General features: G+C 61.7%; 2 protein-coding genes and 1 long non-coding RNA gene across 10 annotated transcripts; all 3 read left to right on the forward strand.

The window, feature by feature from the left end:
• Positions 1-1,647: 1,647 nt before the first annotated feature.
• LOC125337428 lies at positions 1,648-3,149 on the forward strand. The gene is made up of 2 exons (XR_007208043.1): positions 1,648-2,049; positions 2,169-3,149. It is a non-coding gene; the product is annotated as an uncharacterized LOC125337428 (long non-coding RNA).
• A 1,007-nt stretch (positions 3,150-4,156) lies between these two features.
• Positions 4,157-11,375, forward strand: TMEM222 (transmembrane protein 222). Its single transcript, XM_048326932.1, has 6 exons — positions 4,157-4,299; positions 6,137-6,221; positions 6,916-6,947; positions 7,651-7,747; positions 8,021-8,151; positions 9,096-11,375. The coding sequence occupies exons 1-6, from the start codon at positions 4,184-4,186 to the stop codon at positions 9,181-9,183; spliced, it is 549 nt and encodes a 182-aa protein (XP_048182889.1). The 5' UTR covers positions 4,157-4,183; the 3' UTR covers positions 9,184-11,375.
• A 1,710-nt stretch (positions 11,376-13,085) lies between these two features.
• On the forward strand, positions 13,086-20,868 carry SYTL1 (synaptotagmin like 1). Of its 8 annotated transcripts, none has more exons than XM_048326926.1 (16): positions 13,086-14,116; positions 15,738-15,841; positions 16,840-17,116; positions 17,427-17,572; positions 17,652-17,760; positions 18,056-18,092; positions 18,369-18,468; positions 18,650-18,744; positions 19,091-19,210; positions 19,308-19,474; positions 19,557-19,659; positions 19,758-19,919; positions 19,986-20,064; positions 20,134-20,233; positions 20,309-20,514; positions 20,604-20,868. In XM_048326926.1, the coding sequence occupies exons 3-16, from the start codon at positions 16,890-16,892 to the stop codon at positions 20,741-20,743; spliced, it is 1,791 nt and encodes a 596-aa protein (XP_048182883.1). In that variant the 5' UTR covers positions 13,086-14,116; positions 15,738-15,841; positions 16,840-16,889; the 3' UTR covers positions 20,744-20,868. The 8 variants fall into 8 exon arrangements, with proteins under 8 accessions (XP_048182883.1, XP_048182886.1, XP_048182882.1 ...); XM_048326929.1 differs by lacking the exon at positions 13,086-14,116 and adding an exon at positions 14,571-15,088 and having other exon boundaries at positions 16,868-17,116; XM_048326925.1 differs by lacking the exon at positions 13,086-14,116 and adding an exon at positions 14,572-15,088 and having other exon boundaries at positions 15,738-15,851.
• Positions 20,869-21,197: the final 329 nt, after the last annotated feature.

Below are 21,197 nucleotides of genomic sequence, written 5' to 3' on the forward strand. Positions count from 1 at the left end.
GGCTGTGAGTGGTACCAGCAGAGCCCTGAGGGAGGTTTTTGGCTCGCACTGAGCCGGGAGAGGCTCTCAGGCTGCACAGACCAGAGCAGGGGAACAGCACAAACCCAGCCCAGCCTCCCCTGCGGGGCCGGGGAAGGACACGGGGCTGGTGTCCTCCATCAGCCCGAGCCTCGGTGACATTTCCAGTCAGCTCCTGCTGCCGCCTCGGCTGTCAATGTCAGGAGGGGGAGGGGATCTCCTCCTGGAGTGCTTTGGTTCTGGCAGTCCTTCTAATGTTCGAGCTGTCACAACAGGGAAGGTTCCCAAGGAAGCGCTGCTGAACAGGAGCTGGCTGGGCGCCTGCTGCTTCCAGGCTGTGCCCTGAGCCAGCCTGGGAACGGGAGGTACCCGAATCCCGGCCGGGCTGGGCTCCAGGCTGTGCTGGGACAAACCCACAGTGCTCCATCCTCTCCCCTCAGGAAGGCTCTGGGTCACCAGGGTCCGAGGAGGACACTGGCACCTGCCGGGAGCAGGGACATGTCCCCGTTGTCCCGAGGATGTTCTGCCTGAGGGGGGGAAGAGGAGCCATCGGTGGCGAGTTCCTGGCAAACCCTTTTGTTTCTCCTCAAACGAGAGCTTGCACAAACAATGGTGGCACCATTCCTGCTCTGCACATCGATCCAGTGCTGTAGTCAGGCAAGAGAGCTGCAATAAAACCCTGGCCTTTAATTTTATGCATGGAGAACTTCTTACCTGCTCTCCCCTCCCTGTCCTCCCCCCCACAGTTCCTTTTCCAACTGCAGCTATTTTTCCCTGCTGACTTCAGGTGTTTTGTATTCTGCTTAGATCAATAGCAGCACAACAGCAGCAGCTTTCCAGTTGTCACCAGGAAGACCCTGCTGTCAGCTCCAGCTCAGCCGTGCTCTGCCGGGGCTGGAGAGCCCTTGTGCTTCCCTGACAGACACAAAGAGCTGCACAGCAAACCAGTGCTCTATTGATTTTGGTTTTAATTTTTTTTTTTTTTTAAATCCAGCCTGGGGAAAGCTGTGTTCTTCCCGAGCTCCAGCAGCTGGGCTTGCCTTCCTGCACTTGGTTTACGAGGGAGGGAAGTGTCTGAACTGCCCCTTGCCCAGGCGGGAGGTGGCACTGCGGGGACACGTCCTGCTGAGGCTGTCAGTGTTGTCCCTGCTGTGAGGCTTTGCCAAGGAGCTGGTCCCTGGTGATATCCTGCTTAGCAGCCTCCCAGCCATGAGCAGGAAGAGCAAATCCATTGCCTAATCCGACAAACGTGCCAGGACCACATTAGCTGATGTGAACATTGGCCCTCATTCATGGCTTTTTCACAATCTCTGATATTTATGTTGGCCTGGAGCAAATCAATGCCAGGACTTTTTTCTTCGTTGAACAAAAAGTGTTCACTGAAACACAACCTTTGTGTGCATCTTCCATCCCAAGGGCCAAAACGGAATCACAGAATGTTAAGGGTTGGAAGGGACCTTAAAGCTCATCTCGTTCCACCCCCTGCCATGGGCAGGGACACCTTCCACTACCCCAGGTTGCTCCAAGCCTCATCCAACCTGGCCTTGGACACTTCCAGGGATGGGGCAGCCACAGCTTCTCTGGGCACCCTCTGCCAGAGCCCCGCCATCCTCACAGGGAAGGATTTCTTCTTCTTATCCAATCTAAATTTCCCCTCTTTCAGTTTGAACCCATTACTCTTTGTCCTAAAAGAAGAAATCAGAAACCAAAGCACCAGCCGTGGCTTCGCTCTCAAGAGTGATTGATTTCCTCAGCTTCCTCTCTTTTGGAGACTATTTTGTGAATTCCTTTTCCATCAGGCCCCAAGGAGTGTGACTGGAGGCTGTTTTTCAACTCCTGGCACAGTGACAGGTCCTGCTGCAGCTCCATGTGAGCTCCAGGCAGAGGGCTCTAGGTCCGTCCCAACACCCCTGGAGCAGCTTTCACAGGATCATGGAATTTCAGGGTTGGAAGGTATCTCTGGAGGTCACCCAGTCCAGCCCCCTGCCCAGGCAGGGTCACCCAGAGCAGGGGACACAGGAACACCTCCAGGTGGGTTTGGGATGTTTCCAGAGAGGGAAATTCCACACACTCCCTGGGCAGCTGTTCCAGAGCTCTGCCACTCTCATGGAAAGAAGTTCTTCCTCATGTTCTTGTGTTTGAGTTTACAGCCACTGCTCCTCGTCCTGTCTCTGGGCACCACTGAACAGAGTCTGGCACTGCCTTGGAAATATTTCCCTCTTGAAAAGGCTTTCCTAAACCATGGTCTAGGCTGGGAAATCAGGTGAGATGTTGGATAAAGTCTTGAGGGTTTGGTAGAGGTGAAAAAACATGTTGTGTGTTACTGAGCTACTTGTGTTGACAGCTGAGTGCTTGGGGAGAGTTGCTGTGGCTCGAGGGGGGAGAGGCCACCTTGACATGAGACTTCAGGGACATTTTCTGCTGCCACAGTGGCCCCTCTGATGTGGGCAGAGGTCACCCATCTCCTGGGCTCTCTCCTGGAAGCCTCGGGAGTCTAAAGCTTGGTGTGTCAGTGCTGCTCTGTCCTGGAACGGAGAAGGTCCACGGCTGGAGTCAGCCTAACGAGTGGGGAAAGGCAGGGAAGGGAAAGCAGGATACAAAGCAGGGAGAAGCCTTCGCTGAAGAAGAGGAACGTCAGTAAAAAGTGGGAGCTGTTAAGTTTGTGATGAGTGTTGGGAAGGGGGTTTGTTAATCCCCAAATCCAAGGCCACCTTGGCTCTGTGTTGCCACATGTGCAGGAAGGGGCCAAGACTGTTTATTGCCAACCCCCCTGGCCCAGCAGCGTGACAGCACAGGCTGTCCTGGAGAGCCTTGGCCGTGCCCTGCCTCGACGGGAAACAGCTACGGGCTCTGTGTGAGGAGGAAATGAGCAGCTTCCAAGGAAAACGTGGGAGAACGCAGAGGCTGGAAGGTGGACAGCGGCAGTTCTCCTGCACCCCTGGGGCAGAACATCCCCATCCTGGGCCGGGCTGGGGCAGCCCTGACCTCCCTGTGCCCCCTCCGCTCCCGTGGGTCTCACTCTGCCTTTCGAGTGTGTTGTGCTGGGTGGAAATCTGGAATAAACACATTTCTCCAGCTTCCTCACGTAGTTTGAATTTAACTCCCTAATAAAGCGATTGTTATTTTTCTAACCCTCTGTTCTCCATCTGTAAATGCTGTTGCTGCTCTGGCAGTTCCTCTCCTGTCCCGGGGGGCTCCGTGGGATGGTTATTTCTGCTCCTGCGCTTCCCTGAGGGGCTCTACGGGGGCTCCTCCAGCTCCCGGCCTCGGGGACAGCGGCGGGGCCGTGGCGGCTCCGCACACGGGGGGCGAGGGGCGAAGGGACCGGCCAGGAGGGGCTGTCCGGGGCCCTGGCCCGGGGTGCTGCTCCCGTAGGGGTGGTCCAGGCCCGTAACAGGGGCTGCTGATCCTGGTTCGGGGCCCCTTCCCCATTCGGGGCCGTTCCCGGTTCGGGGCCCGTTCCCGGTCCGGGCCCGTTCCCCGTTCGGGCCCGTTCCCGGTTCGGGGCCCGTTCCCGGTTCGGGGCCCCTTCCCGGTTCGGGGCCCCTTCCCGGTTCGGGGCCCGTTCCTGGGTTCAGGCCGTTCCCCGTTCGGGCCCGTTCCCGGTTCGGGGCCCGTTCCCGGTCCGGGGCCCGTTCCCGGTCCGGGGCCCGTTCCCGGTTCGGGGCCCGTTCCCGGGTTCAGGCCGTTCCCGGTCCGGGCCCGTTCCCGGGTTCAGGCCGTTCCCGGTTCGGGGCCCGTTCCTGGGTTCAGGCCGTTCCCCGTTCGGGCCCGTTCCCGGTTCGGGGCCCGTTCCCGGTCCGGGGCCCGTTCCCGGTTCGGGGCCCGTTCCCGGTTCGGGGCCCGTTCCCGGGTTCAGGCCGTTCCCGGTTCGGGGCCCGTTCCCGGGTTCAGGCCGTTCCCCGTTCGGGCCCGTTCCCGGTCCAGGCCCGTTCCCGGTTCGGGCCGTTCCCGGTCCGGGCCCGTTCCCGGTCCGGGCCCATTCCCGGTCCGGGCCCGTTCCCGGTTCGGGCCGTTCCCGGTTCGGGGCCCGTTCCCGGGTTCAGGCCGTTCCCGGTTCGGGCCGTTCCCGGTCCGGGGCCGTTCCCGGTTCCCCCCCGCGCTCCCCGCTGCCGGAAGCGCGCGCGGCCCGCCGGAAGTGACGCGCTGCGGGCGCGCCCCGGGCATGGCGGCGGCGGAGCCCGGGATGAAGCAGTTCAATGGCGGCGGTGGCGCCGCGCCGGACGCGGAGCGCGGCCGCTTCCCGCACTGCGTGGTGTGGACCCCGATCCCCGTCCTGACGTGAGCGAGGCGCCGGCGGCGCACCGGGGGCGGGCGGCGCGGCGGGGGCCGGGCCCGGGACGGGACCCCCTTGCCTCTCCCGGGGCCTCCCCTCACCTGTCCCGGAAGCCCTCGCGCTTCTCTCGGGGCCCCCTCGCCCCTCTCGATCCCCTTTCGCCCCTCCCGGGTCCTCCCCCGCCTCTGTCGGGACCCTCTCCCCGCTTCCCCCCTTTCCTTTCCCGGGTTCTCCCGGAGCCCCTCCCCGGATCCCTTCTCGCCCTTCCCGGCCCCTCTCGTTTCGCTTAGACCCCCACCTCGTCCTTCCCGGATTCCCGTTGCCCCTCCTGAGCCCCCCCACCTCGCTTTTCTTGGGGCCCCCTCGCCATTTCCAGCCCCTCTCCCCTTCCCGGGCTCCTCCTTGCCCTTCCCGGGCTCCTCCTTGCCCTTCTCGGCTCCCCCTGTCCTTCCCGGGGTGCTCGGCTGCCGCGGGACCCTGTCCCAGGGAGGGAGGGGCTCGTTCTTGCAGCCGGGGCGAGTGCGGGGAAGGCTCTGCGCTGAACGGGCTTGTCCCTGCAGGAGCGGGAGTGGAGGGATCCAGGGAAACGTGGGAAGGCTTTTTTGGAGCAAAGGTTTGGGCGCTGGGATCTGAGACCACCCCGTGCCCCGAGGGGAGTCTCGGTGCGTTCTTTTCATGAGTTGGGACTGGATTTGCCTTCCCAGGCTCGGCAGCCAAGTGTGGGCAGGCTCCAGAGAGAACTTGGGACTTTTCCTCCGGTCGTGGGAACGTGGAAAGCTGTGGCTGTGGGGGTTGTCTGGGCACAGCGAGGCTTGTTTTTCCACCTTCCTCTTCCCCTCGGGTTCCCATCAGGTGATGTTTACTGAGCCGGGGCTCGAAGTCACGTAGAAGATGTGGTGTGGGGTGTGCCGGGATCGGGAACGGCCCGGAGCTCTCCTCGCCCGGGAGAGGCTGCACTTCTCCTCTTGCCGCCTCTTTTATCTCTTTTATCTTTTTTCTTTCTTGATTGTTTAAAATGTTCCCCTCAGCCTTTTCCTGGAGGATTTTCCAGAGCTTTTTAACATTCCTAACCCCAGCTGGGAGTGCTGAAGGGAGCTGCCAGAGCCACTCAGGGAGAGAGGAGAGAGAAATCAGAGGGAGATCAGCAAACCTGAGGATGGGAGAGGGCTGGAGAGTGTGGGAGAGGGCTGGAGCATGACCTGGAGTATTCCCTTCTACGTGATAATGATGGAAGGAGGCTGGCACGTAGGTTTGATAATGCAGAGGGCTTGGGATGTAGGTCTGATGATGGAAGGGGGTTGGATGTAGATCTGCTCCTCCCTGGGGCTGTAAATACCCATCAGGGAGAAGGTCTGTGAAACAATGGGCTCATTTAGGGCAGGGAATGCTCTTCCTAGAGCCAGGAACTCTGTTTTGTGTCTGGAGAGCTTAAATCTAGGTTGCTTTGGAAAGCTGCAGCGTGGTGGGAAGGTGGGCAGGGTGACCTGGTTTTTGGTTGCTGGAGTGGAAAGTCCAGTTTTATCCCAAGGCAGTTCCTCCAGGATCTAATCTCTGTGCTTGGCTGCACAAAGGGGTTTGTCTGGGAGAGAGGGCTCGCCCTTCCCTGCCCGGGGTGTGTGTAGGACACTTTGGGGTGTGGTGTTCTCTTCCAGCCCTCCTGCCAGCGGAGCTGGGAGTGTTCCCGTGGTGTTTTCCCCATTTTTCTGTGTCTCTTCCAGCCTTTGCCTGGCTTTGGCTCCCACACTTCCCCCTCCCAGCTGTGTGTCCCAGGTTACCTGCGCCGTGGGCCCTCGGTGGGAGCAGGGATGAGCCCCCCTGCTGATGCCCCCTGTTCCTTGGCAGGTGGCTGTTCCCGATCATCGGCCACATGGGGATCTGCACCTCCACCGGCGTCATCCGAGACTTCGCAGGGCCCTACTTCGTCTCCGTGAGTAGATCCTGGACCCAGGAGCACGAGCAGAATTCCTGTTTCCTCTGCTTCTCCCCTGCCTTGGTGACTCCTGAGCCAGCCCTGCCTTCTCTGGCTCAAATAACAGCTTTAGGTGTTTTTAAGGAGCTGGGATCGTTGCTGTTGCTCCTTGGGCTGGAGCTTATTTGGGGGTGTGATAAATAATGGCTGGTTTGGTGAGGAGAAGGGGAAAAAATCTTGTATTCCAGGCTCTAAATTAGGAGTTTAGGACTTAAATTCTCTTAATTCTGAGTAGCAGAAGTGCCTTCAGCTTCCTCAGCTGCTCAGCATCAGGTGTGTGCCAGGCCTCTTAAGCTGCTAAGCATCCAGGGGATTCTGAAAGTAAAGAGAGTTTTAATTTGGGATAATTAATGCTCCTAATAGACTGAGGCATTTACAACTGAGAGTTAACAAAATATTAACACTTAAAAAAAAAGGAGGGGAACAAGGCACTTGTAAGTGGATGATGTCACTGTGTGTGGAGTATAAATGTGCCCGTGCCCAGATCGGGAGTGTGGAAACAACGGGAATCCAAACCCAGGCACACCCGGGACTGGTGTCTGGGGCAGTGGGATCACTCAGCCAGCCAGCTGTGAGACCTCCAGCACGATCCATGCCCTGAATACTGCACTGGGTTTCATCCTGCTGAGACAGTTTTCCTTTTTTTTTGTAGGAAGACAACATGGCATTTGGGAAACCTGTGAAGTAAGTGCTGCTTGTTTGTATTAAACTGCCCTGCAGTTCCTGGGGACAGACATGCTGTGACATTGCTTCTCCTGGTGCTCAGCTGCCCTAATTCACCTCGGTGGCCGCTGTGTCTCTGCTTTCCAGGAAACCACATTAAATTAAATCTTTTTAGCAGCATGACAGCAACGTGGTGGTGTTAATAACCAGAGCTGTGTGGAGCCTTTGTTAGAGAAAAGGAAAAGAAAAGGCTAAACCATCCTAAGATGATGTTAGCAAGTGCTCTTGAGTAAACACTGCCTGGCTGTGCTGATGAGCTGGTGTCGCTCACGTCCTGTCAGTGCTGTGGGCAGGAGAAGGGCCAGGGTTTGTGTCTCTCAGGTCAGGTTTGTGCTTGGAGTGTCCGGGAGGTTCCTTCAGGATGCGGGAGCAGTTCAGGGCTGTGCCCCTGAGCTCTGGGATTTCTCTCTCTGGGGTGCTGAGGATGCTGAGCAGCCTTTCTGCTGCCTCTCTTGTCTCCAAGAGCTGGGCTCTGTGCAGTTCAGAGGCACTGGATTTATCCAAGTCCTTTAAGCCTGTGCAGGGCCAGAAGCTGGACTTGATGACCCTTGTAGGGTCCCTTCCAGCTCAGCTGTGATTCCACAATCTTCCTGCTGGGAGGAGCAGGCAGTGGGGAAGGTGCAGCAGTAGAACAGTGCAAAGGGAGCTGTTCTCATCCTTGTAGGTACTGGAAACTGGATCCCAGCAAAGTCTATGCCACTGGTCCCAACGCCTGGGACACGGCCGTGCACGACGCGTCCGAGGAGTACAAGCACCGCATGGTACAGCTCCTGTCCTGGCTGGGAGGGAGGGAGGGAGGGAGGGAGTGTTCCCCCAGAGGCTCCAGGGAGCTCCCAGAGACATTCTGGATACCCCATCCCTGGGAGTGTTCAAGGCCAGGTTGGAGCAAGGGGCTTTGATTCCGTATCTCTGCAGGGGTTTGAAGGGATCCCTCCCCAGGATTTGGCTCCTTGCCACAGGAGTGGGACCTGTGGCTCTCCACCAGGACTGGGGAACCTCAGGGACAGGATTTCTAATCCCTTTTTGTGTTCCAGCACAACCTCTGCTGTGACAACTGCCATTCCCACGTGGCTCTGGCCTTAAACTTGATGAGATACGATAACAGCACCTCCTGGAACATGGTGAAACTGTGCTTCTTCACACTCCTCTATGGGAAATATGTCAGGTGAGCTGAGGGACAGCCTGAATTCAGCAGCAAAATGGGCTCTTTCCTTCTCCTGAGCCCTCTGAAGCATCTGCCTATCCCACGGAGAAGGGAGAAGTGTCCCCCCAAGCCATGGGTGTGTTGCTGGTGGGTGGTGCTGTCAACTGCCTGTGCTCAGCAAGAGAACCAGGAGTGCTCGCTGGGTTGCACTAGATGCTGCTCCCAAAATACTGTTTCTGGCTGCTAATTTGGAGTGCCTGGAATTTGGGAAATGCTGGCTAAAGCAAATCTCACTCTGTGTTGTCTTCTGGCTGGGTTAGGTCAGAACATAAGGTCACAGGATGGCTTCTCTCCAAGGATTACTGGTTTCCCTCCCTTCTCTTGAATCTTGTTTACATAAAAGCTGGTCTGATTTCCAGCTGCTGTGGAGCTTCCAACTGGAGTGGAGAGGGAAACCCCGAGCTCTCCTTAAGGAAAGGGTTTTGAATCTCCATTTCAGCTCCTTGTGCCTGAAGAGGAGATTCTGTGAGGTCTGCCCTGCATAAAGCTCCACTTCTAGGTAGTCTTCCCTGTTCAGGAAGAGCTTCTTTGCCTGCTTTTGGGCAAGGATAGCTCCTGCTATCTTGGTTAAATCCACCAGCAGTCAGAATAATGAGCCCTGTGGTAATGGGGTTTCATTTTTTGTGGTCTCTTGTCACCATTCCTGTCTGTGCAAGTATGAAATGGGCTTGTCTTTGGCTTAATTTAAGCTGGAAGGAGACTCCAGGCCTGTTGTTTGTGATATATTTAATGTGGTCCTGATCAAGTCTCAGTTTTTAAGACTGAATCTCCAGGATGGGATGTGTGGCAGTGCCAGCAGTAGGTAACAGTCAGAAAAGCATCTGTCTCCCTCTGATTCCTCCAGTTATTCTCCCATCCTTCTGTCTCTTCTCACATTTAAACCTTTCCCCCTTTCCCTCCTGCAGCATAGGGGGATTTGTGAAGACCTGGCTGCCCTTTGTCCTCTTCCTGGGGGTGATTGTGACCGTGGTTCTCACCCTGCACCTGCGGTGATGGCAGCCCTGAACCCCCAATCCCTGAGCACACAAAGGAAGAAACTGTGACTGATCCAGCGGGATAGAGGCATGGGACTCTGGGAGCCCTTTTCCAGGGGAGGTGGCAGCCCCACTCCATCGTAACAGCTCATCTGCGTCTCCTGGAGCTGGCTTCTTTTCCTCCTGTTTCTGTTCTGTTGATGGTGTCTCCCAGTGTCAGGGGTCTGGAAGCTTCTGCTCTCTCCCTTTCTGCAGCGGGGGAGGTGGGAATGGGATCAGGAAAGGAGAGGGGTGGGTGCCTTTGCTTTCGGTGCCAAGAAAAGCCTCAAGGCAAGCTCTGCCTCCTGCAGTGGCACAAGCAGACGCACCTCGGGAGGGTCTCTCTGATCACCTGCTTTCTTCCTCTTCACCAGACGCTTCCTCAAATTCCCTGGGTCTCCAGGTAGGAGTTGCTGTTTCCCCTGTGCCACATCTCTCCAGTAGCACATGTTCCAAAGTGGAAGTGTGGGGTTCTTCCCAAGGGGATGGGGTGCCCCAGCACTCAGCGATGGCCCCCCGGCAGTGGCAGGAGGCTGTTGAGGTGGGACACTCCTGAGGGACGCTCTGTGGCAGGGCCGACTCCCCTGGTCCTGCTGGTGAGCCTGGAAAGGCAGGAAAGTCGAAGGGCTGGCTTGGGAACAGCTCGTGGCAGGGTGCACCCATCCAGGAGCCTGCTGCAGCCTTGGGAGGCAGCTCTCTGTCCCTTTCAGCTTGTGCCAGAGAAAATATCACTTCCCTGCTTCTCTCTGAATTGCTGAATCTGGCACTGCAGTCCTCACAAGCCACTGGTGTCCCTTTGATCCCTGTGCTCCGTGTCTCAGGCGGCGGCTGGGGCTGGAAAACCTCTGTGGGAGCAGCACCTGAGCTTGGAGCTGAAAAGAGAAGGTACTGGAAGTTGCCTGTCTGGCTGAGCTTTGCAGCAGCAAAGTGGGGCAGTGGCTTTCTCCTGGCTGGTCCTGGGTGGTGACTGAGCAATGGTTTAGGGAGCTTTGGAGAGCACAGCTGGGCACAGGAGCTGTGCAGGGGTTGGTGTGAGGGGCACAGCTTGGGCAGGATGGGCTGTGCGAGGGGGGCTGTTCCTGAGTGTCAGGCAGGAAGGGAGCTTGGATGTGCCCTGGAACCCCTTCTACAGCTGGGTCTGCCCTGCAGGTGCTGATTTCTGAGCCAGGGGGTGTTTTAAAACCAAGCCTGGCTGAAGGGTTATGCGCAGCTGAGTAGGTCTCTGCTGTCTGCAGAGGGGGGAGAAGAGCTTTGCCACTCACACCTGAAAAACAAGCTCATTACTCCAGTATCTGGCAGATTCCAAGGAATCCATTTCCAGGAGTGCTTGTGGCCAGCAGGAAAGCTTTTCTGGAGTCCTTGCCATGTCTGCTGCTGCCTTTGTCGCTGGTTTTCAGACCCTTCCCCATGTGCCTCTCCCACTTCCCTGACTCCTCCAGCCTTATGGGCGGATAGGACCCTCCTCATGGGCTCATTTCTGTGTTTTCCCCTTTTCCTCGGTCACTTTTGAATCACCCCTCAAGCCTCCTGCTCATTATTGTCCCTCTGTCACCACATCCTGGCCTTCCGCATCAACCTGGAGCTGAAATGTTCCAGTGGCTGCTCTGTACAGTCATTCCCTTCCCGCGTAGAGAGCATGGGATGGAGGCTGCTGGGTCTGGGGCTGCAGGGGAAGCCAAAATCCTGATCAAAGAGAACCTGGATGAAAGGACGGAGTGTTCTGAGCTCTGTTCTCTGCCCAGGAGCCACTGCCCAGCGTGCCCAGGGCGAGCCAGCCAGATGAGAGAGGGGAGTGCTGTCCCCGCATGTTGATTCCAGTGTGATTCCTTGGAGTGACCGGCCCCAGGGCTGGATCCACCCTCAGCAATAACCTCGAGCCCCTCGGCCCATCCCGTTCATGTTTTATCCACGAGCTCTACAAGAATTGCCAAAGCTGAGACTTGGGGGTGTCAGGGGGCCCCTGGACTTCCAAAACCCCACTGTAAAATTCCCTCTCGTTTGGTCCTGATGCTTTTTACCAGAGCGGAGTTTGGAATGGCGAGGGCGAGCCCCCATCCCTCATCCTTTGTTCCCTTCATCTCTGCGGGGCGCTGGATTTCTTTGTAAATATTTAAACTCTGCTTCTGTGGTTTCATAATCCCGACGGCAGGGAAATAAACTGATTTCTGTGGATATCTCCAAGTGCTGCATCTCTTCCCTCCTCCCAGCCCTCAGCCAAGAGCGGGGTCGGGGTCAGGATCTCCCCTGTCCCACTGAGCCCCAGCCCCTCTCCTGCCCGAAGGAGTCTGATCCTGAAGCTCCCACACCTTTGGCTTTATGAACTCGCCCTTTTCCCTGCTCCAGGGAAAACTCACAACCCTGCTGCTGGGAAGGAGGTTTGGGGGTCAGGAGAATCCCCATCCCTGCAGTGCAGGAAGAGTTTGTGGGATTTAATGCTGGGTCTCGAGGCCCGGGCGGGGGCAGCCCGGTGTTCGGGGGTGGAAGATGCTTTTTTCCAAGGTTGATTCGCTTCAGCTGTGAACAGCTCCCCTTTTGTCTCTCCTGTGTCTTATTTTCTGGGAGGCACTGCTTTTCCCAGCTCCTTCCCTCTCCAGCCCGGAGCCCTCTGCCTTCCCTGGGGAGGGGACGCCTGTCCTGGCCCTGGGGCTGCCGGAAGCAAAGAGCCAGACTCATTTTCCCTTCTCCCAGCAGGATCTGCTGCCTGAACTGGGAGCCAGGAAAGCTGTGCTTGCTGCCTGCAGATGCAGCCACTGATTTTCTGTTCCATGTGATATCCAGAGGCTGGAGCTGGGGGGATGAGGGGGAAGTACATCAGCCTTAAAATCAGGTTGTGTCCGAGGCCGGGGGATTTCATGGTGCAGCCATTTTATGGAAAACCACCTGGATCCTGCTGCTCAGCCCCTCCAGGCAAGCAGCCTCAGCTCCTGCGGGACGGCAGGCGGCTCCGAGGGCTTTATCCCACACACATCTGTCGCTGGAAGGTGAGGTGAGGATGCCGAAGCCCCCGGGACCACAGGGGTCCCTCCCCGCCTCCCAAGCCTGGCAGGATTTTCCTGCCAGCCCGGGAGCTGCAGGGAATCTGGCGTGGGATGTGTGGGGGGCTGAGCCGCGCAGTTCAGGTCATGGAATGTGGGGATTGTGGGGAAGCAGCCGGTCCGGGTGTGCCCGGATAGCCCCGCTCGGATGCCCGGGATGCTCCCAGCTCCCTGCCCAGGGCGTGAGGCTGCTGTGCGAGCCCTGCTCCCCTCGTTTTCCTCTCCAAGCTCTCAGCGTGGCCAGCCCAGCGCCGGGAGCCAGGAATGCTGCAGTGGAATGTCAGGATCCATCCCAGCTGCCACATGGCCTGAACTCTCATCCCGCAGTGACCCCCGCTGCTTCCCCCCCACCCCCGTCCTCGCCTGCGGTGGCCGAGTGTGACCGACCCCCCCGGGCACCACCGTGGGGAGCAGGGCTGGGGGTCCCCGACCTCCCTCGCCACGGGGAGCCGGGAATGTCAGCGCCGTGGAGCCGCCTTTGAAGTGCGGTCACTTCGCTGCAGCTGGACGGAGGGGAGGGGTCCCAGGGGTCACCCCCGTTGGGGGTGCATCAAAGGGCTCCCCCAGCAGCAATATCCCGTTGCACTGGGGCACACTGGGAGCTTTGGAGGCTGCCGGGGGCTGCGGTGCCTCCCAGGCTGTGGATCCCTCCTCTCCCTCACGCCGTTGTTTCCCAGGCAGGGGAGGGGAAGGGGGTGTAAGGCCCAGCACTGACCTCCCAGCCAGGCCTTGCGTGTTATTCCCAGCCTGAGCCACAGCTGGAAACGCCTCGAGGTCCCTGCTCTGGTGTGGGGATTTGAAATAAAGAATTAAAAGTGCAGACAAAGGGTCCCCCAGGCCCCGGGAGTTGGAGTCTGCCACCATGAGAGATGGGGTCCATCCCTGTGGGAGCTGGGGTCTGTCCCTGGGGGATCTGGCACCGTTCCTGTCTGTCCAGGGAGCGCTCGAGTGTCACATCAAAGGCTCTGGGAGGGCAGAGGGCACGGGGAGCTGAGATCCCAGGAGAGGAATGGGGCCAGGTGGCCACAAGGCTTTGGGGGGACATGTAGCAGTGTAAAAGCTGGGGTGCTGTGCTGCAAGGGCTTCCCCACTGCCCCCAAATCCACTGGTGGGGCTCTGCCTGTGATCCAGCTCGTGCTCCTGCCTCAGTTTTCCTCCAGGAGAACCAGACTTGCCTGCACCTCCTGAGGAACGAGTCCTGGAGGGGGCAGAGGGCTGGGAGCAGGCCGGGACTCGCTCCTCGCCAGCGCTGGCTCGGGGCTGCCCACGCGGCACCGAAATGAGCCAGAACCTGCTCTGTGCCTGGCTGCAAGGAAAACCATCCCCGAGGGCTGGCCCGGCACCTGGCTCAGGTGTGCTGGTGGCCAGGGTGTTCCTGGGTGCCACCCGCTGTCACTGGGTCGCTGCAGCCTCCGTCCCCACCACCCGAGGCGCCGGCTGTGGCTGAGACCCGGCAAACTCGCTGCACCTCTGGGTCACCAAGGATGGGGTGGGACAGTGCAAGATTGTGTCCCACTTCTCCCCGCTTCCTTCTCTGTCCCATAAATGTTCCTCACTCTGGATGTTGCAGAAACAAAGGGTGCAGGATGCCCAGAAAAGGCTTGGTGCTCACCTGGGGTGACCCCAGCCCACGAGAAGCCCTGTGGGGACACAACTGTCCTCACATCATTGTTACCCTGCAGAGACCTGGCTGCATTCCCAGGACACCCATTGCAGGGCTCCCATTCCCTTGGGACCCCCCACCGGAGCTGAGCAGCGAGCGCTCTGCAAGGGGAGGAAGAGGAGGGTGGCCCACAGACACACGAAGCCACTGCTGAAGTCTCATTTCCTGAGAAACCAGGCTAAAAATAATCCCCTTTTCTTGCAGTCCTGTGCTCGGTAAGTGCTGCCATCTCGCATTAAAGCTGGGGGGAGCCTGACCCCCACCCCCACCCAGCTGCTCTCCCTCTGGCATCGAGGGAAACTGAGGCACAGGTCCCGCTGTGCCAGAGAGAGGTGCTCTTGCCCAGGGTTTATCCCTGCCTGGCACTGCTGGCCCACTCCTGCGTGGGGCTGAGCACCCAGGATGGTCCTGGGGGGTCAGGACTCCCGGCCATTCAGAGCCGGATGGGATTGTCCCCAGCAGGATGGGGGTTGTGGGGCTGGACATATCCATGGGATAGGGAATCTGGGGCTGGGGGGAGCCATGGGGTGAGGAGGGGGCTGGGGCCATCCCGTGGGAAAGGAGCTGTGGGCTGGGAATGCATTATGGGATGGGGGCCATGGAGCCGAGGACACCCTGGGGATGGGGGTCCTGCAAAGCCCCAGGGAGCTGATGCTGCTCCACACTGGGCTTTTGGGGTGGGGGCTTCAGGGTGCTGCAGCGGGGCAGAGGCACTGCTCCCCCCATGCCCAGCACACACCAGTCCCCCCAGTTCCCCCAGTGCAGCCCAGGCGCTCTCCCAGGAACCCCAGAACCACATCCTGCCCCCAGCCCCCCCGTGTGACACCAGGGTGGGACATCTCCCACCCATCCCCTTTCCCACGCCCTTGGCTTCCAGCCTCCACCACGCTTGGGGTCCCCCTGACCCGGGGCGCATCCCCGCTGCGCCACCCCTTCCCAGGCGCCTGACGCCTCCCAGTTCAGCCCAGTTCAGCCCAGTTCAGCCCAGTTCAGTCCCGTCCGGCGGGTGCTGCTGGCTCCAGTCCCTGCTTTCGTGCCGCCGGGCGCGGAGGCGCTCGCAGGGCTGCGGTTGAGTCACCCCGGGCACAGCACCGAGCCAGGGGTGGGGAGCGGGGGCACCGCGCACCCTCGAGGGTCCCGTGGGGTGCTGGAGGGCGACGAGCCACCGAGACCCCTCACCTGGACAGGTAAGGGGGGGCGTGGGGCTGAGCCCACTGCGGGGAGGCTGCACCGGCACCGCGGGGGGGGTGTGGTCCGGCTCCTCTCGCCCCACTTGGGGGGCTGCACACCCGCCCCGCTCTGCTGCCCGGTGAGAAGGGGCGGGCTGGGGGCTCCGGGTCACGCGTTTGAGGGGTGATTTTTCTTGTCCCCACGCTGTGACAGAGACCTGGGGCTGGCGGGGGTCTGAGGCCCCCGCGAATGGGGTCCCTGGTGCTAGGAGGAGGCGAGGGCATCCCGGGTGTCCGGCAAGCCTGGGCTGTGCTGGAGGCCACTGGGATCTGCCGGTCCTGGGGGGCTGTGGGGGTCACCCAGGAGGGGCTGGGCGTGGGTGCATTTTAGGGAGGGGTGTGGGGGGTGCTTCACGCCGTCCGGACCCCCCGTGTCTTGTCGGGCTGCCTGCAATGAAAAAAGGGGGACGTGCACCCCCCAGCTGTGGCTTGCTGGGGAGGTTTAACTGGTTTGACTGGTCCCCCGTGCAGGGTGGGGGGCCGGGTGCCCAGCACCCCATTGCGCACTGGCAGGGCTGTGGTGCTTCTTCACGGTTCCGTTTTGGGGTCCCCACGGGGAACGGGGCACCACAGCAGTGCCTGGCTCAGGCCTAGGTGACATTTTTAGGTGGTGGCTCTGTTCCGGGGTGGGGGGACCCCCCCGTGTGCCGGCAGTAAACAGGATACGAGCGGCTGCGGCGGGGAGACAGCGGCAGCATCACCCCAGCCCCGGTGAGAGCCGGTTCGTGTCCCCCGAGACCCCCCCAGCCCCGGGGAGAGCCCGTTCGTGTCCCCCGAGACCCCCCCACCAGACCGATGTCGGGGGCAGGGGGCCGGTGGGTGTCACAGGTTCGCCCGAGGGGGCCAGGCAGTGTTGGGGTTCCTCTGTGTGCGATGGGGGGGTTCCCTGGGGCTGGTTTGGGGCGGGCTGTGCTGGGGGTGGCAGCAGAAGGTGCCCTTCTCGTGCTCAGGTCCTGGGCTGGGGTCCCCAACCCTGGGGGGTGTCTGACACCCCCCGGCGCTGGGGCAGGGGCACCTGTGGGGCAGGGATGGGACCCTCCGAGGGACTGGGGACAGGCTGGAACAGGGCCACCCATGGGGCGGGGTCAGAGTCACCTTTGGGGCTGGGGACAGGGCCACTGGTGGAGGTGGGACCCCCCAGCCGTGCCAGGACGTGGCTCTGTGGGTGCTCAGGAGCCTGGGGGTGCCCGGGAGCTGCCCGGGGGGGGTCCAGGCTGATCCTGCCCCGCGGCTGCTGCAATTTCCTGCCCTCGGTGACAGCAGGCAGCGCTTTCCCAACAGCGGGGACAGGAAGGGCCGTGGTGAGGCAACGCCGGGCATGGGGCAAAACCCCCCGGGAGATGTGATGATCTGAGAACGGCCTCAGCCCGGTTCGGTCTCAGCCCATCCTGGGGGCAGCCAAGCCCCCTTCTGCCATCTGTCCCTGTGCGCTGGCACCCGGTGAATCCCTGGGAAAGCGGGCAGGGGCAGGGCCAGTCCTGAGCAAACACGCTGGGCAAACACGGGCCGCGGGCAGGGCTGGCCTGGCACGGAGCCGGCAGCCGGAGGAGCGCCGCAGTGCCCCGAGCCCGCCCTCGGGCTGCCTGTGCCCTTCTCTGGGCACCCTCGGCATCGCCCCGCTCCTCGCTTGTCGCCGGTGGGGGTGGCAGGGGTGTTTAGGGTGTTTAGAGTGGGGGTGTGGGCTGAGCTCCTCCCCCTTGTCCTTTCAGCAGGATGACCGGGGGGGGTCCTCCACAGCGGCCCCGAGGTGCCTCTCCAGATGTTGGCATCGCTGGTGCACGCCCGGCACGCTGAGCGCTCCGTGTCCCTGCCCCCGCCCGGGCCAGCCCCTCGCCGTGTCCCCGCGCTGTCCCCGCACCCCGCCATGGCGCTGGAGCCCGAGGCGCTGCTGGACCTGAGCTTCCTGACGGAGGAGGAGCGGAGCTGCATCGCCGAGGTGCTGCGCCGGGACTGGCAGCTCCGCCGGCGGGAGGAGGGACGCATCAGGTGGGCTGGGGGTCCCTGCTCGGCGCCACCATTAGGGACAGCGTGGACCCTCCAGGAGCAGCCAGCTGGGGGTCCATCACCCCTTGGGGACAGAGCAGCCCGGCTGAGGGTCCCCTTTTCACCTGCGATGGGGTCACCCACTGAGCTCAGCCAGGGTGAAGCCCCTGGTTTGTCACACCAGCACCGAGGGTCCCAAACCCCCTGGGAGGGGGTGGCTGGTGTCCCCCAGACCCTGTTGGGGCGGCTCCATGGACTGGGAAGGCTCTGGGGCAGTGGCACAGGGGTCCCAATGTCACCCTCCTGCCCCCAGCAAACTCCGCAAGTCGGTGTCGGACCCGGCGCGGCTGCGGAGCCTCACCGGGGACTGGTTCTGCGACGCCCGGGCCCAGCGCCACCGGCACCCGCTGGGCTCCGACCTCGTCCGAGCCTCCATCCGCCGCAGGAGGCGGCCCCGGGGTAGGCGAGGGATGGGGCGTGGAGGGGACAGGGAAATGGGGGCCAGAGCTTGGCCCGCTGAGCTCCCCGATGTCCCCAGGAACGGGGGACCTGGAACGTGGCCCCAGCCTGGGCGAGCTGGAGGCCATTGACGAGCCGCTGGCAGAGGAGAAGGAGGATGAGGATGGTGCACAGGACATGGAGGAGAGGTGAGGGAGGAGACGGTGGCATCCCACAGGTGCCCCGGGGCTGGTGGCATCTCACTGGTACCCGCTGGGGTGGCACAAGGGGGCTGGAGGGGAGCAGCACCCGTGGCGAGGGGGATGGTGCAGCCAGGGCCGGTGCCTGCCCATCATTCCAGGGTCTGGTTTTGCACCATCTCCCACCATCCCAGTGTCCATCTGTCCATTATCCCAGTGTCTCCCACCATCCCAGTGTCTCCCACTGTCCCGGTGTTTGGCTGTCCACCATCCAGACCAAACTAACGGTGATCTCTTCCCACAGCTCCCTCACAGAGATGCAGGAGGCCCCTGAGCTCCAGGTGGGTCCCTGGTGTGGGGTTGAGCAGTGTCTGACACCCTGGTGATGGGTGGGGATCACCCTGCAGCACCCCCAGTGCCATCCCAAGGTTGTGCTGCACTTGGAGTGATCCTGAACCCTGCAGAGTGATGGGAAATGTCCCACAAAAGGTCCCACGGGGTGTCCCATGGGTCATCCCTCACCCTGTCCCCAGGAGCAGAGGGGAACGGGGGCTGGGGGTAGCAGGTGGGGGAGGAGGGGGTGCCCAGGGTCCCTGTTCTCACCCTGTCCCTCACAGCCCAGCCCCCCCGCCCCGGCTGTGGAGGAGACCCCGATGTCACAGCCCCTGCTGCAGGGTGACATCCCGGTGAGGGAGCAGGACAGCCCGGCGCAGCCAGGTAACGGGGATGGGGGGCCCGTGCTGTGGGGATTTGGGGGGCTGGAGCCCCCCAGCTCTGATCACCAGCCTCCTCCTGGCCCCCCATTGTGGCCATTCCGCTGCTCTGGCCAAAAGAGGGATCCCCCCTTCCTACCCACCCCTGCTGGGTCGGGACCCCCACCTGCCCCTGGTCCTTGCAGGTGACACGGGAGGTGGGAACTCCTTCAGCTCATCCAGCACAGAGGAGGATGAGGAGGAGCCGGGCTCCGCACACAGCAGCCACGATGCTGGGCAGGTGGGAGGGAGGCTGGGGGGCTGTAGGGGTTGGGGGGGCTGTAAGGGGTGTTGGAGGGGGGGTGTATGGGGCTTTATAGGGCTGTAGGGTCTTGAGGGGGCTCCACGGGGTTGAGGGGCTCTCTAGGATTGGGTGGGTTGGAGGAGCTGTATGAGTTTGGGGGGCTGGAGGGGGTCTGTACAAGGTTGGAGGGGGGGGCTGTATGGGGTTTTTGGGGGCTGGGGAGACTTAGCAAAGCCAGCACAGCATGGCCTGTACCCCAAGCACCAGACACTGCTGGGAGCTGGGTGCCCTCAGTGGGGCTGGGGGCCCGAGGAGGGGTGCTGACCCCTCTTTGCATTTCCAGAGACCAGAGACCCCCCCGAGAGACCAGACCCCCCCAGCCCCGGTGTCCCCACAGAACGGCCACACCCTCCCGAGCCTGCTGAGCACCAGCTCCTCCGTGTCCAGCCTCAGCTCCTCCACCGTGCGTGACTGGGCCGGGGTGGGGTGGGTGGGGGGCACCTCCCCAGCCCCCCTGGTGTCACCTCCCCACCCCACCCTGACCGTGTCACCCCCTGCAGCTGAGCGGGAGCCTGATGAGCCTGTACAGCGAGGGGGAGCTGGGCAGGGTGGCCGTGCGGGGCTGTGTCCAGTTCTCCCTGCGCTACGACCCGGCCAAGAAGGAGCTGCAGGTGCACGTCCTGCGCTGCCGGGAGCTGGCCGAAGCCAAGAAGCAGCGCTCGGACCCGTGAGTGCCCCAGCCCCCCGTGGCACTGCCCAGGGGATGCCCACCCTGCCCCCACTGCAGCCACCTCGTTCTTTGGCCCCAGGTACATCAAGACCTACCTGCTGCCGGACAAGTCCAACCGCAGCAAGCGCAAGACCGCGGTGAGGAAGAGGAGCTTGGATCCCGTCTTCAACGAGACCCTCAAGGTCTCTAGCCATGTTTAGGGGTGGATTTGGAGGGTCCCCGTGGTTCAGATCGGGTGGCTGGGGGTGGATAATCTCAGCCTGTGTCCCCTCCCCACCAGTACAAGCTGGAGAAGAGGGACCTGCAGAGCCGGACCCTGAACCTCTCGGTGTGGCACCATGACAGCCTGGGCAGGAACCTGTTCCTGGGGGAGGTGGAGGTCGCGCTGGGCACCTGGGACTGGGCCAACACCCGCCCCGAGTGGTTCAGTCTCCAGCCACGGGTGAGCTCCCTGCCTCCCCAGCCCCCTGTTCATGCACTGCCCCCGTAACGTCCCCATGCCCCACAGATGCCCATCCCCTCAGATGGCCTTGCCAGCCGTGGCAACCTCAACCTGGCACTGAAGTTCATCCCTGCCGGCTCAGAAGGTGAGAGGGGCCTGTGGGCAGCTGGGGGAGTCTGGCATGCAGGGCGGCCCTGACCCCTCTGGCCCGCAGGAGCGGGGATGCCACCCACGGGCGAGCTGCACATCTGGGTGAAGGATGCTCAGAGCCTCATCCCACTGCAGAGCGGCACTGTGGATGCCTTCGTGCAGTGGTAAGGGGGGGTGACACCCCGGGGCCACCCAGAGGGGCTGCTGGGGGGCCCCCCCTCACCGCGGTGTCACCCCAGCTACGTGCTGCCGGATGACAGCAAGGCGAGCCGGCAGAAGACACGGGTGGTGAAGCGGAGCCTGAACCCCCTCTTCAACCACACCATGGTGTACGACGGCTTCCAGGCCAAGGACTTGGCCGAGGCGTGTGCCGAGTTCACCCTCTGGCACCACGAAGCCTTCTCCAAGCGCCAGCTGGGCGGCATCCGGCTCAGCCTGGGCACCGGTGAGGAGGAGGGACCCCCAGCTGCTCGGGGTGTGCCCTGGGTGTCCCCGGTGTCACAGCTCGGGGGTGACGGGGTGCTCTCTCTGCAGGGAGCAGCTACGGGCTGCCCGTGGGCTGGATGGACTCGACGGCGGAGGAGCAGGGGGTGTGGAAGCGGCTGCTGCAGCAGCCCGGGCACTGGGTGGAAGCGCTGCTGCCCCTGCGGACCAACCTGGTCCCCCGGGCGTAGCCCCAGCCCCCCAAGGACCGGCTGGTGCCAGCGGGACTGTGGGACCTGAGGGATGGAGACACCACTGTGCGGGCTGGGGTCTGTGCCCTCCCCTTCCAGCAGCAATGAAGTGGCACCAGAGGGCACATCTGGCAGCTTTTTATTGCTGAGGGCACATCTGGTGGCTGTTTGTTGCCCTGGCCACCACACCCTGACTTCTCCCTCCACTGCGGGGCTGGAGCTGCTGCATCCCACTGCTTCCAGTGTGGGGCTGTGCTCTCCATCACTGTCCTCCCAGCCCCTGGGGTGGCAACCATGGGGCTCCAGTGGCCCTGTCACAGCCCTGGGTGGAGTGGGGGGGGTCATTCCTCTACGAGGATGCCCCTTTTCTTACTGGGATACCCCACACTGGGCTGCCCTGTCACACTGGGAGACCCACACTGGTTCCCCTTCCCTGGTCACTGGGAGGACTGGA

Source organism: Corvus hawaiiensis, chromosome 23 (genome assembly GCF_020740725.1).
Source record: "Corvus hawaiiensis isolate bCorHaw1 chromosome 23, bCorHaw1.pri.cur, whole genome shotgun sequence".
Classification (NCBI taxonomy): domain Eukaryota; kingdom Metazoa; phylum Chordata; class Aves; order Passeriformes; family Corvidae; genus Corvus; species Corvus hawaiiensis.

Coding starts and splice junctions, on each gene's coding strand:
- SYTL1 (XM_048326926.1), top strand. CDS start 16,890: ATGTTGGCATCGCTGGTGCACGCCCGGCACGCTGAGCGCTCCGTGTCC. Junction 17,117..17,426: donor CGGGAGGAGGGACGCATCAG/GTGGGCTGGGGG, acceptor TCCTGCCCCCAG/CAAACTCCGCAAGTCGGTGT. Junction 19,920..19,985: donor GGTTCAGTCTCCAGCCACGG/GTGAGCTCCCTG, acceptor CATGCCCCACAG/ATGCCCATCCCCTCAGATGG.
- TMEM222 (XM_048326932.1), top strand. CDS start 4,184: ATGGCGGCGGCGGAGCCCGGGATGAAGCAGTTCAATGGCGGCGGTGGC. Junction 6,222..6,915: donor CAGGGCCCTACTTCGTCTCC/GTGAGTAGATCC, acceptor TTTTTTTTGTAG/GAAGACAACATGGCATTTGG. Junction 7,748..8,020: donor AGGAGTACAAGCACCGCATG/GTACAGCTCCTG, acceptor TTTGTGTTCCAG/CACAACCTCTGCTGTGACAA.